This window comes from Mytilus californianus, unplaced genomic scaffold, assembly GCF_021869535.1.
Source record: "Mytilus californianus isolate M0D057914Y unplaced genomic scaffold, xbMytCali1.0.p SCAF_5, whole genome shotgun sequence".
In the NCBI taxonomy this organism is placed as follows: Eukaryota; Metazoa; Mollusca; class Bivalvia; order Mytilida; family Mytilidae; genus Mytilus; species Mytilus californianus.
In genome coordinates this window covers 394,901-415,099 of record NW_026262701.1, presented here as the reverse complement: position 1 = coordinate 415,099, position 20,199 = coordinate 394,901, and the positions used below count along the sequence as shown (strand labels likewise).

Below are 20,199 nucleotides of genomic sequence, written 5' to 3'. Positions count from 1 at the left end.
CGTTACAAACCTTTTGTCCCTTGTTGTTTCCAGTATTGACGTTACAAACCTTCTGTCCCTTGTTGTTTCCTGTATTGACGTTACAAACCTTCTGTCCCTTGTTGTTTCCAGTATTGACGTTACAAACCTTCTGTCCCTTGTTGTTTCCAGTATGGACGTTACAAACCTTCTGTCACTTGTTGTTTCCAGTATTGACGTTACAAACCTTTTGTCCCTTGTTGTTTCCAGTATTGACAAACCTTCTGCCCTTGTTGTTTCCAGTATTGACGTTACAAACCTTCTGTCCCTTGTTGTTTCCAGTATTGACGTTTCAAACCTTTTGTCCCTAGTTGTTTCCAGTATTGACGTTACAAACCTTTTGTCCCTTGTTGTTTCCAGTATTGACGTTACAAACCTTTTGTCCCTTGTTGTTTCCAGTATTGACAAACCTTCTGTCCCTTGTTGTTTCCAGTATTGACGTTACAAACCTTCCGTCCCTTGTTGTATCCAGTATTGACGTTTCAAACCTTTTGTCCCTAGTTGTTTCCAGTATTGACGTTACAAACATTTTGTCCCTTGTTGTTTTCCGTTTACGGATCAATGCGGCATGCAAGTCCCCTAATATTATAATCGTGTGATCTGAAAACTTAACAGTTAATTCACTGCTCTCACCGAAACCGTTATCTTTAAGTTTTGAGAGCAGATTCTTAAGTGGCGGATCCAGAAATTTTCAAAAAAAGGGGGGGGGGTTCACTGACTGCCTAAGAGGGTCCAGTTCCAGTCATGCTTCAGTGATTCCCAAAATAATCAATTTTTCCCACAAAAGGGGGGCTCTGGCAACCTACACCACTAAATCTGCCTCTGTTCTTTATTAGAAAGTTCTAGCTTTTAATATAAAAATAAGGAGATGTGGTATGTGGTACTTGGGAGATGTGGTATGTGGTAGTTGTTTTTCCTTTTCAGGTAAGTGGTCTAATGTTTTGATGTCACTAAAGCAAATGTTAATATTTACGAACTTTGGTTGGCTTGCAAGATTACTCTTACTATTTTGATCACCCCAATCTCCCTTGCATTTAAAACTTTCACAATGGACAGACAACTAATGTCAGTTAAGGGAGCAACCATTTAACTACAAAAGGGGGGTATGGTTTTTTTGTCTGAGTCAGAAAAAATGCGAAATTTTTATTTAATTTTTCGATGTTATCAATCAAATTATTTTTTTCAAAATTTAACACTATAAGGTATTGGGGAAAATCTGGATTCAGAATATTTGTTTTTTGTCATCTGCTTGACCACAACATTTTTTTTCATCAAAATGGGGGTCAGAATATTTTTTTAGGAAAAAACCATAACCCCACATTGAAGTTAAATGGTCGTTCCCTAAGTTATCTGTGGATGGATTACATTCAAGTTTCAAATCTATCAATATAATCTATTGCCAATAAGTCTCTACAGCTAGCACAAGAGAAATAATTATCACTACTCTCAAGGCCCGTTCTATCAGAGGGTGATGTGTTTTCACAATCATAGTGAGAAAAAGCAGCTGAAAAGGGGGTAGCTACGGGCGCTGGCTGCATGCGACAATTGCCTCCTTGGGAATTATACTACATTTCCTTTATGTTCTATGCATCATAATAGGGCTCTTTACATCCATATAAAACTATGAACTTGATAGAATTTGATTGGTATGTTAAATGTATAAGATATATTTGACAATTTTTCAATTCCTAATTAAAGCAGAACATATAGATAAGTTTGAAAGTAACACTTCAATTTCGACTGAAACTATAACCTACTTCTCTTGTTTTAAAGACAGTATCTCATTTAGGATTGCTCGTGGACGTTTTGTTAACCTTTTGGTTATTAAATGATCTTTTTCTTATCTGATTTGGCCTTATAACTGTTGGAGCACCACTGATGAGTCTAATATAGACGGAACACTTGTCTGGCCTATCAAATTACAAGCCTGATGTCGTTAATGAGTATTTACAACCATTGGGTAGATGCTACTGTTTGTCCACGTTTCGCCACAGAGGATATAACCAGCCTAGTAGTCAGCACTTTTGTGTTTTCATGTCAACATGAAACAGCCTGGTATCTTTAATGAGGTTTTATAACATTGACCAAGTATAGTCTTTGTTATCTGAACCTTTTTACTAATCAACTGTGCTTATATATGACAACCAAAATGAAGACTAAAACATTGGGAGTAGTTTATTTTAAACTTACATTAAAAAAATACAGTAAAATAAATTTACTGTACAAAATACATATATCACAGCTATAAACAAGTTAAATGTCACTTTATAAGATTAATACTTTGATTGATTGATGGTTTCTTAACACCACCTTAGCAAATCATCATCAGGAGTCACTATTAGAGAATTAGGTCGTAAGAGGTAAACATGCAGATGGAAAAACAAAAAATACATATAATCACAATAATTTGGGACAATTTAATACTAATTCTGTATTATTAAACTTTAATTCAGAAATTATGGTTTACTTTGATAAATGAAAGTAAAACATATCAAATAAATTACTTAATACAATACAATATGCTTTATCTAAAAACACTCTGTCACATTCACATGTGAAACAAGAGGTAAACATATACAAAATACAATTGTATACAATCAGAGAAAGAAATAAAACAACTCTAAAATGGAATTATTAATAAAGTACTATGAAGACCTGAATATCATGAGGTGTCAGAATGATAAAGCATACCAAATGAATTCATTCTAATTACTAAGTAGTATGAAGACATGAATCCTGAGGAGTCAGAAAGGTAGCAGCCAAAGAGAGTGTTTTAGTATATTAAGATCTTGATATCTTGGGATGACTGGTATAAATAGTATAAATATATAATCAAGTAAATTATGTACAAATTAAAAATATCACACAACTAGTTTTTACTTGTTTTTGTACAAAACTTGGTAAAAAAAGTGAACTCAGCATCCAACACAAAGCAGTGGCAGATCCAGGGGAGGTTCTAAGGGTTCGACGATCAATGCATTTGAATGGGAACATATGGTTGGAAACCCCCTTTCTACTGGGTTGGGAACCCCCTTTTAAAAATGGCTGGATCCGCCTCTGCAAAAGCTTGACTACTAGCAGGACAAACTTAAAACCAAGTGGCAAATAAAACCAGATAAAGACTAAACAATATCACATAACTTGAAGACACTGTTCAAAGTATGTAAGTATTAAAGTTGAGGAGTAAGCATACATACAAGGAAACGATGACTTTCATAATTTTGAAGATGACATGGTTTAAAGAGCACATACAAGCCAGGTACATTTTTGGTCCATTGAATACATTTTCTTCAAGTTTTTCAATTTAACATTATAGTAAGATAGTATACTACATGATCATGATAATTAAACAGATATTGCTATTCAGTTATTATCACTAATGGCCCCACATCCTGTAAATATTTATAATTTGACATTGCCCAAGATCATCATTGTGATGTCTTATGATAGTCATGCACTGACTGTTTATGATGTCTTATGATGGTCATGCTCTGACTGTTTATGATGTCTTTTCACAAGATTGTCATGGTCATGCGCTGACTGTTTATGATGTCTTTACACTAAAACTGATGTTTAACCCAACATTTTGTTTCCAGAAAATGTCTGTACCAAGTCAGGAAATAGTTTTGTCATATGTAACGTTTCACATATATTATATGGGGCATTGTATAGCTTACTATACGGTATGGATTTTGCTCCTTGTTGAAGGCTGTATTGTGACCTGCAGTTGTTTACATTCCTGTCCTTTGTTTTTTCGGTGGATAGATGTCTCATTGGCAAGCATACCACAATTAATGATGTGCAGCATTATAGAAAGTACAAAGGGTGTTATTGCTAGAAAAGTCTTTGGAAATAGAGGTATTACAATTCTCTTTTCATCTTCTTCAAACAAATATAAATGATGAAAATGAGTCACTTTACTCTTGCTTTTCATACAGCTCTCGGTTCAGAATGCAAAGTTGCTTGACAAATCCATCATTAGGATGAACTGCTCTATGATCACGTACTGTCTTTAAGGCTTCAATTAACGTCATACCACGTTTTAACATCAGAAAGGCCAAAACAATGGTAGCTGATCTACTAATTCCTTGATGACAATGTACATACACTTTATTGCCTACAATGATAAAAACATTCTAAAATTACCTTTAGCATAGCAAGAGACATGCATGATTAACATTAGAATGCACTATTCTATGTATCTCTTGGTATTCCATTGATTGCATGATTAACATTAGAATGCACTATTCTATGTATCTTTTGGTATTCCATTAATTGCATGGAGTACTAATAAGGGAGATACCATTTGATTTTTATGGGGGGGGGGGGGGGGGGGGGGGGGGGGGGGGGCTAGGATGAAAAATTTTGTCCTGCAATTTTTTTAGTTGTAATCTCTGTCCTGCCTTTTTATTTTTCACTCTATATAGTCTATTCGGTCCTGCCTTTTTTTTTATTAGTTTATCCTAACTTTTTTTTACATAAATTGTCATCCTGCCTTTTTTTGGCCAAGTTGCTCATCCTGCCTTTTTTTTTTACTCAAAACTCCTGTCCTGCCTTTTTTTTCAAATTTCATCCTAGCCCCCCCATAAAAATCAAATGGTAGCTCCCTAACACTAGTTTAACCATACAGAGTTTCTGTTCCAAGTAAGGGACTTCAACAATGATACTAAAACACTAATTTAACCATACAGGGTGCCTGTCCCAAGTAATCATACAAGTTGCCTGTCCCAAGTAACCACACAGGGTGCCTGTCCCAAGTAATCATACAAGTTGCCTGTCCCAAGTAACCACACAGGGTGCCTGTCCCAAGTAACCATACAGGGTGCCTGTCCCAAGTAACCATACAAGGTGCCTGTCCCAAGTAACCATACACGGTGCCTGTCCCAAGTAACCATACAGGGTGTCTGTCCCAAGTAACCATACAGGGTGCCTCTCCCAAGTAACCATACAGGGAGCCTTCCCAAGTAACCACACAGGGTGCCTGTCCCAAGTAACCATGCAGGGTGCCTCTCCTAAGTAACCATGCAGGGTACCTCTCCCAAGTAAGGAACTTCCACAATGGTAACATTGGTAATATAACCCTATTTTTTGTCTTTTAAATAATTTGGTGTTGAAGAGAGGTCTGAAGTATTCTCTGTTAAATTTATTTACAACCTTCCCAGGAACTGGGAACTTTAGGTATTGACTTATACTCAACAAAATTAAACATAGTTTCAAACCTTGATCTTTCAAAGCTAGGAAAGAGACAATTTGATAGTTTCATACCTTGATCTTTCAAAGCTAGGAAAGTGACAATTTGATAGTTTTACACCTTGATCTTTCAAAGCTAGGAAAGTGACAATTTGATAGTTTTACACCTTGATCTTTCAAAGCTAGGAAAGTGACAATTTGATAGTTTTACACCTTGATCTTTCAAAGCTAGGAAAGTGACAATTTGATAGTTTTATACTTTGATCTTTCAAAGCTGAAAGTGACAATTTGATAGTTTTATATTATACCTTGATCTTTCAAAGCTAGGAAAGAGACAATTTGATAGTTTTATACTTTGATCTTTCAGAACATGGAAAGTAATTGTTGATATAAAATATTGTCAACAAGAGTGAACCAACTTCTAGTAAATCTGAAATGTGATAGAATCCCTGAAGTTGATACCATGAGTATGATGTTATGATAAAACACATAAAATGTACTTATAACAACAACACGATAGGGATTGCTGCAGTAAATAAATGACCAACTGTTTTGGTGCCTAGGATACCAGCATCAGGTTACACATAATACACAGGAAAAATAGGAAAATTCTTAATCCAACATCACAGTGTAAATAAAAGTATAAATAGAAAGTGAAAGTATAAATAGAAAGTGAAACATTTCAATATAATCAACATGAACAAGATATTAAAATAAAATTGTTCATGTATAAAGTATTTGCTTCAAATTTTATGTCAGAGTTATTTACTGAAAATGCTATAAATGGAATGGATTAAAACATGACTGTCCCATAGTTCTTCTGTTTTGGTGCCTAGGATAACCAACATCAGGTTATGTACACATAATACAAAGGAAAAATCGGAAATTCATAATCCAACATCACAATGTAACCATGGTATTGAAAGTGAAATAAAATTAAGAATGGAAATTGGGAATGTGTCAAAGAGACAACAACCCAACCAAAGAGCAGAAAGCAACTGAAGGCCATCAATGAGTCTTCAACACAGCGAGAAAATCCAGCAACCGGAGGCGGTCTTCAGCTGGCCCCTAAACAAAAAATGTGTACTAGTTCAGTGAAAAAAGACGTCACACTAAACTCCAAAACATATAAATGAACTAAAATTAAAAAAACATACAAGACTAACAAAGGCCAGAGGCTTGAGATCCGAACTTGGGACAGGCGCAAAAATGAGTCGGGGTCTGTTCAATAGTGCTTCGGGTAATTTATCTACACATATGGTTTATTTGCCGCTGCTTGTAGTTACAGGGTAGATCCCTAAAGAGTTATTGTTAAAAGAGTATTTTCATTGTATTAATATAATACTTTTGTACTTTGATTTTTTAGAGCATTGATGGTAAACACTATAACAGTTAAATATTTTATCTTTCAGATAATTGAAAGTAAACAATACCGTTTTCAACTTTCAACTAATCTTTCTCATGTTCTACTGTTACTTCGCTATCTGAGGTAAGGAGGAGGGTTGAGTGCTCACAATATGTTTAATCCTACCACATTCTGTCATTCCATGGTTGTCCATAGTTACTGTCTGCCATATGTTTTAAGCATAAGGGAGCTACCATTTGATTTTTATGGGGGGCTAGGATGAAATTTGAAAAAAAAGGCAGGACAAGAGTTTTGAGTAAAAAAAAAGGCAGGATGACAATTTATGTAAAAAAAGTCAGGATAAACTAATAAAAAAAAAGGCAGGACCGAATAGAGTGAAAAATAAAAAGGCAGGACAGAGATTACAACTAATAAATGTGGATAGTGTCCACATGTGAACACAGATGATGCCCCTGCTTGCATATCATATAGTTATAAAGAGACATAACTGAAGAACGGTAAAAGTGACACTACCCAAATTCAACTTGATCTGAGTTTTGTGGTAATAAGCAGTGTGTAAGACTCATAAAATTTCGATAAAGGGGCATAACTCAATAATGGTTAAAGTGACACTACCCAAATTCAGCTTGATCTGTGTTTTATCAGTTGAAGTCAAAATTAAACATTGAATTGTATAAAGCATTGATTGTAGTTGATTCAACTATAATCATGGACAAAGGAAGATAACTCCAATTTTAAAAATTACTTGATATTTAGAAGAAAATAAAAATTTTGCAATTTTTCCATTTATAAAGGGGCATAACTCTAGAACGGTTAAAGTGACGCCACCAAAATTCAAACTTGATCTGTGTTTTATGGTAATAAGCATTGTTTTTAAGTTTCATAACATTTGGTTGAGGCAAACATAAGTTAGAGAACGGAAACGATAAATTCAGCAATTTTTCCATTTGTAAAGGGGCATAACTCTAGAACGGTAAAAGTGACCCCACCAAAATTCAAACTTGATCTGTGTTTTGTGGTAATAAGCATTGTGTATAAGTTTCATAATATTTGCTTGAGGCAAACTAAAGTTAGAGAACGGAAACCAATTTTGGGACGTACGTACGTATGTAAGTACGTACGTACAGACGGACAAGGGTAAAACTTAATGCCCCCTCCGCTACGGCAGGGACATAAAAAAAATGCAGGACAAAATTTTTCATCCTAGCCCCCCCCCATAAAAATCAAATGGTAGCTCCCTAAATCAGGCTGTTGTTTTCTCCATTTGAATTGTTCACATTTTGTCATGCCTGTGCCTTTTATAGATTAAAGTATGGTATGGGTTTTGCTCATTGTTAAAAGCCATACTCTGTCCAGTGGTAACTGGTTGCTTGCATCTTCATCTTTTGGTCTCAGGTGGATAGTTGTCTCATGGCAATCATACCACATCTTCTTACTGTTTCAATACAATAGATTTATACCTTGATCCTTTAGAGCATTGTCTAGAAATTCTGCTGCCTTGTCAAATTCTGGAGCCATTTTAAATGTTGATATGTCATTAGCTTTTATTCCATAATACTGTATCCTTGCATTCTTAAAGTATCCAGAAGAAGTGTTTATCTGGTTGAATTTGGTCCCCTGAGCACAGTTCAACACATGTGTTATATTTTCTTTCTGTAATTTTTCTATGTTTGAGGCTATCTCTCTGAAAAATAAAATCATGATTAGATAATACCAATCCCTCTTTCAAAAGCGGTTAAAATACTTTCCAGAGAATCATTTCAAGCATGTCAACCAGAATTACATAATGAGTAGTATAGTTTTGGAAGCTGTTTTTATAATGTGAATCAACGATAACAAGAATGTGTCCATTAAGTACACGGATGTCCTACTTGCACTATCATTTTCTATGTTCAGTGGACCGTGAAATTGGGTCAAAACTCTAATTTGGCATTAAAATTAGAAAGATCATATCATAGGGAACATGTGTTCTAAGTATCAAGTTGATAAGACTTCCAACTTCATCAAAAACTACCTTGACCAAAAACTTTAACCTGAAGCGGGACAGACGGACTAACGAACTGATGCACAGACTGAAAAACATAATGCCCATAAATGGGGCATAAAAAAACATGTAGCATATAAAATATAGGATATGCCAAAACACATAATTAACAGCGCCTGGTGTTGATACAAAGACTGACAGGTTACAGTCATTCACGGACCTTCTTCAAAGGCAGAATGATTGATTAATTGTTGCACCCTATTTATATAGATCCAGTATCCGGCAGATAAGTTATCCTGTACATTATAATATAAATAAATATTATTTAATTTCAGGCATGACAAAATGAAAGGTTCTAAAAAAACCTTAACTTGGATCTACGCCAATTATCAAAACTGGAATTTCACCATCTATACAGTAATACTAACTACATTGACACAGAGAAATGTCATGCTTTTTGAAATTTTGATTGTAAAATGCAAATGTTGAAATTAAAATGGCAATATTTAAACATATAAACTATGCATATCATTTATAAATTCAATATACCATGACTGAGGGTAGGGTCAAATAATCATTGACCTAGCTAGAACATGTAGAATTAGGCATATGCTGTTTCTATTTTGAATAAAGGTCTTAAAAATTCAATAGCTATAAAAGTACCAATCTAATATTAAATATTATCAGGATAAATGACCTGTTTAAAATCATTGTAACTATGCATTATCTATTTTCCTTGACAACCTGTTCAAGTTCTATGGGATACTGTTTACATTTTGTACATGACGCCCAGCCTGTGCACTCTGAGGAGAGTCCCATGTCCATAGCTTAAAAGAATTTCAGTGACTGTTAATAGTATACTTGATATAAATAGATTGGTAGTTAAGATAATAAGATAATCAAGAGTGCACAAGCTGAAATGTCTCACCTGCTTTACTTATCATTATTAAATGTTGAAAATCTGTAATATGAAGGTTTAACTACAAGTATCACATACATGTACACTTAAAATTATTGACATATATACAACTTACAATCATACCATACACTAAATATAGTGAGCCTATTGCTTATGATATCTGAGAAACAGACTTGCCCACAACAAAAGTGCACACACTGAAATGTCTCTCCTTCTTTACTGACCATTGATTTTATGTTGATAGTCCTAAATATAAAGATTTACTACAACTATCACATAAAATTAACATGATCCAAGAAAATGAAGTCAAGATAGGCTAAATGAAACTAGAAATACATGTATGTAAACCTTACAATCATTCCATACACCAAATAAGCTTTATATATAGTTGACCTATTGCACAACTAAGAAACAAGCTGAACCAGAAAAATTAACATTGATCAATGAACCATGATAATGAGGTCAAGGTCAGATGAACCCTGCCAGACAGACATGTACACCTTACAATCATTACATGCTTTAAAAGTAGCTGACCTATTGCATATAGTGCTCATGTATAGTATCTAAGAAACAAACTTTACCAGGAAAACTTAAGATTGACCAATGAACCATGAAAATGAGGTCATGGTCAGATGATAATTTCCAGATAGACATATACACCTTACAATCATTCCATACACCAAATATAGTTGATCTATTGCTTAAAGTATTAGAAAAACAGACCAAAGAACAACAAGAGTGCAAATGCTGAAATGTCTCGCCTACTATACTGACCATTGATTTTATGATGATCGTCCTAATTATAAAGTTTAACGACAAGTATCACATTAACATATATGAACCGTGGGTCAAATAAAGCCTGCGAGACTGACATGTGCATCATAAAATATTTCCATACAGCAAATATAGTTGACCTATTGCATATAGTATTAGAAAAAAAGACCAAAACTCAAAAACTTAACTTTGACCACTGAACCAGGAAAATGAGGTCAAGGTCAGATGACACCTGTCAGTTGGACATGTACACCTTTCAATCGTTCCATACACCAAATATAGTAGACCTATTGCTTATAGTATCTGAGATATGGACTTGACCACGAAAACTTAACCTTGTTCACTGATCCATGAAATGAGGTCGAGGTCAAGTGAAAACTGTCTGACGGGCATGAGGACCTTGCAAGGTACGCATATACCAAATATAGTTATCCTATTACTCATAATAAGAGAGAAATTAACATTACAAAAAATCAGAACTTTTTTTTCAAGTAGTCACTGAACCATGAAAAGGAGGTCAAGGACAATGGACATATGACAGATGGAAACTTCAGAACATAAGGCATCTATATACAAAGTATGAAGGATTCAGGTCTTCTACCTTCAGAAATATTAAGCTTTTAAGGAGTTTGTTAACGTTGATGTTGCCGGATCAGTATCCCCATGTCGAGCTTTCTGCGACAGAAGTTGCAGGCTTGACAAAAACTTAACCTTGCTCACTGATCCATGAAATGAGGTAGAGGTCAGGTCACTCTGTCTAACAGACATGAAGACATCGCAAGAATCCCATATACCAAATATTATTTGCCTATTACTCATAATGAGTATTTCACATGACAAAATAATTGTTCATCTTATTCAAGCAATCACTGAACCATGAAAATGAGGTCAAGGACAAATGGACATATGACAGACAAAAGATTTGTAACATACATATAAAGTTTTTTACAGATAGGTTAAGTAGCAGCTGCCTGATTGTAATCCCTGTCTCGCAGGCAAGACAAAAACTACTGAACAAAGTATAAAGACACAATAATTTGGCGTCAAAGATGCCACAATTTGTTTTTGCCTAGGTGGTGAAAACTGACAATTACATTTGTACCTACTTCAATTGAAAACACTGAAAACTGGCTTCCCTTGATGAATACCTGAATATTGACTTACTTGTCTCCAATGAAAATTCCAGGATAGACCTCATTATAATGGTCTTTAGGTCCACCAGGTAAAACAAACATCCAGAAAGTTGGCTGGGCTCCATTTGGTGCTTTATCCTCTAAATGTCTGTTTTGTGACTGTAACAGTAGGCTTCTAATTTCACCAAATAACTGTGGATCATACTCTGCCATCACTACCTGAAAAGTGTATGATACTATCATGTGTTATTCTTATCATGCTTATCATCTGAAAAGTGTATCATGTGTTATTCTAATCATTCTTATCACCTGAAAAGTGTATCATGTGTTATTTTACTCATGCTTGTCATCTGAAAAGTGATCACGTGTTATTCTAACCAAGCTTGTCATCTGAAAAATTTAAACCAGGTGTTATTATGATAATCTGGAAAGCTTAAATCATTTGTTACTTTTATAATCAGAAAAGTTCAAACCATGTACTATTTCAATATTTTGAAAAGTTAACAATGTGTTATTTTAATACCCAGAAAAAATAACAATGTGTTATTGTAATACCCAGAAAAGTTTACCATGTGTTATTGTAATAACCAGAAAAGTTTACCATGTGCTATTGTAATAACCAGAAAAGTTAACAATGTGTTATTGTAATACCCAGAAAAGTTTACCATGTGTTATTGTAATAACCAGAAAAGTTTACCATGTGTTATTGTAATAACCAGAAAAGTTTACCATGTGTTATTATAATAACCAGAAAAGTTAACAATGTGTTATTGTAATAACCAGAAAAGTTTACCATGTGTTATTGTAATAACCAGAAAAGTTTACCATGTGTTATTGTAATAACCAGAAAAGTTAACAATGTGTTAAGATAATTTACATCATTAACCATGTTAACCAATATTAAAAATTTTGTGGATGTGTTGTTAATGTCTGTAAATAAGCAGGTTTAATTCTTAAATGTATGAAACAATTACCTGTGTAATTTGAATTTTATTTCAATGCTTGAATAACATCCCTTCATGCTGCTCCAAAAACTTACATTATCCAAGTAATTATTTTTTACAACCCCTGAAACTCTTGTGTTAGGAAATCAAAACCTGCCTCAAAATTTTTTTCTGGTTTGCTTACTATTTTTAAACCCTTTTTATATCAAGAACTTAAGGAAGTCTACTTGGAACAGATGTTAAGAAACTGCAATTTGTAATGGGCAGTCTTTAAAAAAAAAAAACAGTCCAAAAAGATTTTCATTGTCCATGAAATTATACTTTTATAAAGAGTAAAGACAACTATTCAAGACAAAAATTGAACACTTTATGATAGCAATGTAGTCAAAGAGTTGAACACTTTATGATAGCAATGTAGTCAAAAGTTGAACACTTTATGATAGCAATGTAGTCAAAGAGAAATATATTAAAAGAGAAAATATTACTTTCATACTTAAAGGGGCTCGAGGGTATAAATCCATTTTTTTTTTAAATATAGAATTTCGATATTTTCTATAAAATGAACTTTATCATATACTTAATGGAAAAATAAAATAAAAAAATGGGGTCACCGTTCATATAAGCTCACAATCTGCCTTTGAAAGAAGCATGCATGCATGTTTGTTAAGGTACTTTTTTTTCTGTTGATCTAATAGGAGAAATAGAGGTAATATCGAAATAAAATAAAATTCTCCGCAGGGCGCAGCTTGATACGACCGCAGAGGTCGAACCTTGAACAGTTGGGGCAAGTATGGACACAACATTCAAGCTTGATACAGCTCTGAATTTGGATTGTGATTAAATATTTGACACAGCATAGGTTACTGACACAGAATGAATGTGGTCTTAAGAACTTAAAAATTTTAAATTGGACATTCACCTATTATGGTCCAATATCCAAAATCTAAATACATGGTTAGATTCAGCATATCAAAGAACCCCAAGAATTCAATTTTTGTTGAAATCAAACAAAGTTTAATTTTGGACCCCGATTTGGAACAACTTGAAAACTGGGCCCATAATCAAAAATCTAAATACATGTTTAGATTCAGCATATCAAAGAACCCTAAGAATTCAATTTTTGTTAAAATCAAACTAAGTTTAATTTTGGACCCTTTGGACCTTAATGTAGACCAATTTGAAAACGGAACCAAAAATTAAGAATCTAAATACATGGTTAGATTCGGCATATCAAAGAACCCCAATAATTCAATTTTTGATGAAATCAAACAAAGTTCAATTTTGGACCCTTTGGACCTCAATGTGGACCAATTTAAAAACGGGGCCAAAAATCCAAAAACTTAATACACAGTCAGATTCAGCATATTAAAGAACCCCAAGAATTCAAGAATAAAACCCCATTGAAATTGGTCAAGAAATAAGCAATTTATACGAAGTATCTTCTTTTGCACAATACTGTGCAATTGAATATTTCTTGCTATTGTGCAATACTGTACAATTGACAATTTCTTGCTATTGCGCAATATTGTGCTATTGGATATTTCTTGCTATTGGGCAATACTGTGCAATTGAAGATTTCTTGCTATTGCGCAATACTGTGCAATTGAAGATTTCTTGCTATTGTGCAATACTGTGCAATTGAAAATTTCTTGCTATTGCACAATACTTATTATATAATAATTTACACATCCTGTTTGGTGTGTATCTCCTACCATATCATTATTATTTGCTTTTAAATATAAATCAGAAATAACCAACTTAAAATGGAAAATTTTAAAAGAAAATAAAAAGGAAAAAGGAAAAAAAGGAAACCCCCCCCCCAAATTTTTTGAAACCCCTTATGATTCATCACCCCCAAACTCAATCCCAGCCTTCCCTTTGTGGTATGGTACCTTGCAGTACAATTTCAGAGAGATCCATACACTTGAACACAAGTTATTGTCCTGAAACTAGAAAAATGCTTGTTTTTTTCCCCTTTTTGGCCCCTAATTCCTAAAATTTTGAGGCAATTACCCCCAAAATTAATCCCAGCCTTCCCTTTGTGGTATGGTACCTTGCAGAACAATTTCAGAGAGATCCATACACTTGAACACAAGTAATTGTCTGGAAACTAGAATAAACTGCTTCGCTGAGCGCAGCTAGATACGCCCGCAGAGGTCCAACCCTGAACAGCTGAGGCAAAAAAGGACACAATATTCAAGCTTGATACAGGTCTGAATTTGGATTGTAATTAAATATTTGACATATTATAGGTTTCTGAATAAATGTAGTCAAAGAACTTGAAATTGGTTATATGAATTGAATTATATTCAATTAAAGATTTCTTGCTGTTGTGCAATACACTATGCTGTTGCGCAATACTTAGTAAATCTGTTGTCAGACTATAAACAAATAAAATTTATAAAATTCTAAAGGGAGCTAACATCAATAGATATAATCGATTCACCAAATTATCATAAGAATTGCTGAAAGAATTTTTGAGTTATTGTCCGAAAACTGAAAAATCCCCCTTTTTTTTATGCATAAAACCCTGTAACTTGGAAAAGTAAAATCTAAAATTCATAAAAATCAAAAGGGAGCTCATGTCAATAGATATAAACAATTAACCAAAATTTCTTGCAAGTTGGTGAAAGCATTCTTGAGTTATTGTCTGAAAACTGGAAAATCCCCCCTTTTTTAATGAATAAAACCCCATAACTCGGAAATGTAAAATGTAAAATTTATAAAATTCTAAAGGGAGCTTACATCAATAGATATCAACAATTCATTAAAGTTTCATGAGAACTGCTGAAAGCATTTTTGAGTTATTGTCCGAAAACTGGAAAATCCCCCTTCTTTTTATGAATAAAACCCCGTAACTTGGAAACGTAAAATCTAAAATTTATAAAAATCAAAAGGGAGCTCATGTCAATAGATATAAACAATTAACCAAAATTTCTTGCAATTTAGTGAAAGCATTCTTGAGTTATTGTCCGAAAACTGGAGAATCCCCCTTTTTTTAATGAATAAAACCCCACAACACGGAAACGTAAAACTTAAAATTTATAAAAAACGAAAGGGAGCTCACGTCAATAGATATAAACAATTCACCAAAGTTTTATGCAAATTGGTTAAAGCGTTTTTGAGTTAATGTCCGACATGTTGACGACGGACGGACAGACGGACGGACGGACAGACGGACAAAGGTATACCATAATACGTCCCGTAAACGGGCGTATAAAAATGCTATTTTTGGCCCCTTTTTGGCCCCTTATTCCGAAACGTTTTGGGCAATTACCCCAAACTCAATTCCAGCTTTCCCTTTGTGATATGGAACCTTGTAGTTCAATTTCAGAAAGATCCATACACTTACACACAAGTTATTATCATGAAACTAGAAAAATGCTTGTTTTTTGTCCCTTTTTTGGCCCCTAATTCCTTAAATTTTGAGGCAATTACCCCCAAAATCAATCCCAGCATCCCTTTTGTGATATGGAACCTTGTGGTACAATGTCAGAGAGATCCATACACTAACACACAAGTTATGTCTGGAAGTTACAAAAATGCTTATTTTTGGCCCCTTTTTCCTTAACTGTTGGTACCATAACCCCCAAAATCAATCCCAACCTTCCTTTTGTGGTATTGAACCTTATGGTAAAATTTCACGGAGATCCATTCACTTAAACTAAAGTTAGAGTGCGAAAACCAATGTGTCTTCGGACGACGACGACGCCGCCAACGTCATACCAATATACGACCAAAAAAATTTTAATTTTTGCGGTCGTATAAAAAGAACTATATTACAGAAATCGCTGAAATTTTACAATTGTTTAGTTAAAGAACAGCTTATTGAAAAAAAATAATAAAAAATATAGGTCATCGATGAGTTAAAAAAGATATTTAATTTTAATGCAAACAAATGGCATTTTTGCACCAAATAGGAGATAATTTGGAGATTTTTCAATGATATAAACATTTTAATAGTCATCTGGGGCCAAAGGAATTGATTTTTTTGGTTGATTTTTGTACCATAACATAAAGTAACAACTAATAGTGTAATAAATAAAATTTGTAATGAAAAAAAAAATGTTTAAATTTTTGTACCATCGAGCCTCCTTAAGTAAGTAAAAAGTAATAAATCTGAATGACTAAAGGAGATAAATCTATCCCATACTGCCAACTTTTTATAATTTACATAATATTTTCAATACAAGAAAACATAATCAAGTAATGCATCCCTTTTACATGTCATATATGTTCTCTTATACATATACATGTTATATGTGTTCTCTTATACATGTACATGTCATATATGTTCTCTTATACATGTACATGTTATATGTGTTCTCTTATACATGTACATGTCATATGTGTTCTCTTACACATTACATGTCATATGTGTTCTCTTATACATGTACATGTCATATGTGTTCTCTTATACATGTACATGTCATGTGTTCTCTTATTCATGTACATGTCATGTGTGTTCTCTTATACATGTGTACATGTCATATGTGTTCTCTTATACATGTACATGTCATATGTGTTCACTTATACATGTACATGTCATATGTGATCTATTATATACATGTACATGTCATATGTGTTCTCTTATACATGTACATGTCATGCCAAAAAAAAATATATGTCAAAAGCGACGTTAGAGTTGCCAATAAAATAAATCAATTGCCTGATACATCTAAATGTTCACAATCGTGAATATGACAGCTGTTTTAAGAAACTTGTGACTCATGTGATGAAATAAACACTCAAAATCATGTCGCAAAAAAAAAAAAGAAAAATGAAAATAAAATGAAAATACCGACCTACCTACCCTATTTTTTTTAAATGATGCAACCTTAAACAGAAAAATATTTTTTTTTGGCCTCATATATGTTCTCTTATACATTTACATGGCATATGTGTTCTCTTATACATGTACATGTCATATATATTCTCTTATACATGTACATGTTATATGTGTTCTCTTATACTTGTACATATCATATACATGTATGTTCTCTTATATATGTGCATGCCACGTGTGTTATCTTATACATGTACATGTCATATGTGTTCCCTCATACATGTCATATATGTTCTCTTATACATGTACATGTCATATATATGTTCTCATATACATGTCATATGTGATCTCTTATACATGTACACATCATAAAAATTGTCATTTACATAAGTTTTTAGTATTTAATATTCTGCGATTTTTAATGCCCTTCTTAGGTATTTAGTTCATATAATCGACCATTTCAAGTGTCAGGTCAGTACATATCATAAGGGAAATCCTGGAATAAAAGCGAGACTTACAAAACAGTGAATCTAGGAAAATATGATGTTAGTTGTACAAAAAAAAAATCTATTTTACTTTTGAAGGTATACCATACTTGCTTCCAAATTTATGTTAAAATTTTGAGAATTGTAATAAAACATAATAACCTGACGTGAACCTTTATCAGATCGTTTATGTTTGAGTTTCCGACAGTTCTAATTCGACACAACTCATTGTAAGGATACACAATTTCAGCACCAAAACAAAAACTCAATATTTTCATCATTTCTATGCTGATTAGCTATAGTTGCATAAAAAGATGTCAAATGGGCAAGGCTTCATTACATAATTGGCATGACTTCATGACATAAATAAACCTCCAATAATACACGAAATAAAGAGATTCCATTCCTCTCTACTATAAAAATCTGAGGAATAAAAGTGCAATACAATTAAGAGATAACTGTATTGTATTTGAAGCTTTGCAGACGTCCATCGGTAGGATTACTGTCGCAAATTGAGTTTACCTGACATAGCGTCGCCAGGTAAACTCAATTTGCGACAGTAAAACTACCGATGGACGTCCGCAAAGCTTGAAATACAATACAGTTATCTCTATTCTAATGCAAAATAAACAAATCGTTGAATTTTAGTCATTATTTCAGTGTAAAATTTTCATTAAACAAAAATTCCGCGAAATGATGTTATCTTCTTTGGAGCATAAACTATGTGACGTCATAGGTAAACTTCCGGCATCAAACGTAAACACCGGACGTTTTCTGGCTACTTGTCAGCTTCAGAATGGAATAAAATTTGATAAAAAGAAAATTTGTAGGTGCAAAATTTAAGTTTTTTTTGCTTATTATTGGAAAAATTACATGTCAATACATTCCGGAATTCAAAATGTCGGCTTCCTTAGTTACAGACAAAGAGATAGAGAATTTTACGCTTACTGTCATCCAATCAGAACCATAGATACAAACTAATTGCATTAGAATTTAAATTGAAATAACTGAATTTTGTGAGTTGTTGCATGTACGTGTTAAAAAACATGTAATGGAGGGCCTATATTTGAAAACATTATACATTACTTGCCTTTAAGGCTTGATAATTGACTAGTTCTAAACCAACTATACACAAAGCCCTATATAGCTTGCTGTACTCATCGTATGCATTTAAGGAGGGATAACATTATATGGAAATTTTGTTTTTATTTCAATACATTTCTATTATATCTATTTAATGGAATGTTTTCTTCTGAATCTATAATTGATAGCGTCATTGCTAAAACAGAACAAACATTGTAATGATCAAGTGTTCAGTGTTTACAAGGGAGGTAATATTTGGACAATTGATTTCCCACAGTAGTAGTGTACTGGGCTTTAAACATAGAGCCATTTGGTCTTATCACACACTTCCCCTTTTACATTTTTAGCAGAACTAACTTTTTATCATAAATATTATAAGATTATTTCATTTTGATACATCTAGACAAAACTTGGAATGCATAGATGTGTTTATACACCTATGGAATGACAACCTAAATCTTGTTATTTTTATTTTAAACTTAACATGCTTGTACAAGTCCGGTACCGGTTACCGTCAGAAATTCGTAGTTTTCTCAAATATTTTTTTTTAAATGAAACTCCTGTTGAAAATATTTTTTTTTACCAGAAAAAGGGTTACCAAGAGTAAGGTTAAACACCACACATTAATCTGAAATCAATGACGAAAATGAAATAAATGACGAAAATCTGTATACTCAGCTTTATAGTGTGCCAATTTTGCTCTATGGTTACCAGGACCAGTTACTGGTTAATGTCTGAACAAGCCCCTGTGGCCAAATATGCAGGAACAGAGACTCATATCCTGGGTTTGAACTTGGGTAAAGTCTAAGGAGTTGGATGAAATATGTCAAAAATGAGACAGATACAAAACGTAAATAGCTCGTTAAAAATACTTACCTAAGGAGTTATTTTTGTCAGTTGAAGTACTTGTCTTTAGGATTTTCTGGAAAATATAACACCTGGCCTCGTCATATATTTATATATATAAATAATCTATTAATAAATATTACACCTTTCTGTTAATCACACTATAACTTATAAACCGATATATAACAGTAACTGTAACTAGGAATACCATTTATAGAAATAATGTCATGTTCAACTTTTACAAATTTCGATTTTTGAAATAACAACTGCACATCTCTGTTGCTTGGAGTCATCGGTACTTTTTTTTAAAGTACAAATGTACTAAAACTGCCGAAATACATCTATTGTTATTATTGCTTTGTCTCCCTTGAAAGGCGCGTTTGACCGGGGGATTTTATGGGATATCTATTAACCGAATATTTAATTAAGAGAAGAGAAGAGAGAGAGAATCCGGGTCCGTTCGCCTTGATACGCGTTCACCCTGGGTCCGTTCGTCCTTATAACTGTTTGTCCTGCGTCCGTTCGCTCTGATTTTTATTTCATTTTGTTGTCTTAATGTATAATGCCAGAGACATGTATGGGTCATTTTAAAAAAATGTCGAATTTTCAGTACACCCCGCATGCTAAAATATTTATTTCTAATTGAAATTTCAGTTGGAATTGTTTAAATG

General features: G+C 33.4%; 1 protein-coding gene across 2 annotated transcripts; it reads right to left on the bottom strand.

Annotated features, from left to right (window-relative positions):
* Positions 1–2,170: 2,170 nt before the first annotated feature.
* Positions 2,171–19,883, bottom strand: LOC127701001 (dual specificity protein phosphatase 3-like). 2 transcript variants are annotated; one of them, XM_052204762.1, is made up of 4 exons: positions 19,737–19,883; positions 11,416–11,603; positions 8,035–8,258; positions 2,171–4,135 (listed from the first exon to the last, which is right to left on the bottom strand). In XM_052204762.1, exons 1-4 carry the CDS (start codon positions 19,737–19,739, stop codon positions 3,936–3,938), a joined length of 615 nt encoding a protein of 204 aa, XP_052060722.1. In that variant the 5' UTR covers positions 19,740–19,883; the 3' UTR covers positions 2,171–3,935. The 2 variants fall into 2 exon arrangements, with proteins under 2 accessions (XP_052060722.1, XP_052060723.1); XM_052204763.1 differs by lacking the exon at positions 19,737–19,883 and adding an exon at positions 19,559–19,730.
* Between the last annotated feature and the right edge of the window lie 316 nt (positions 19,884–20,199).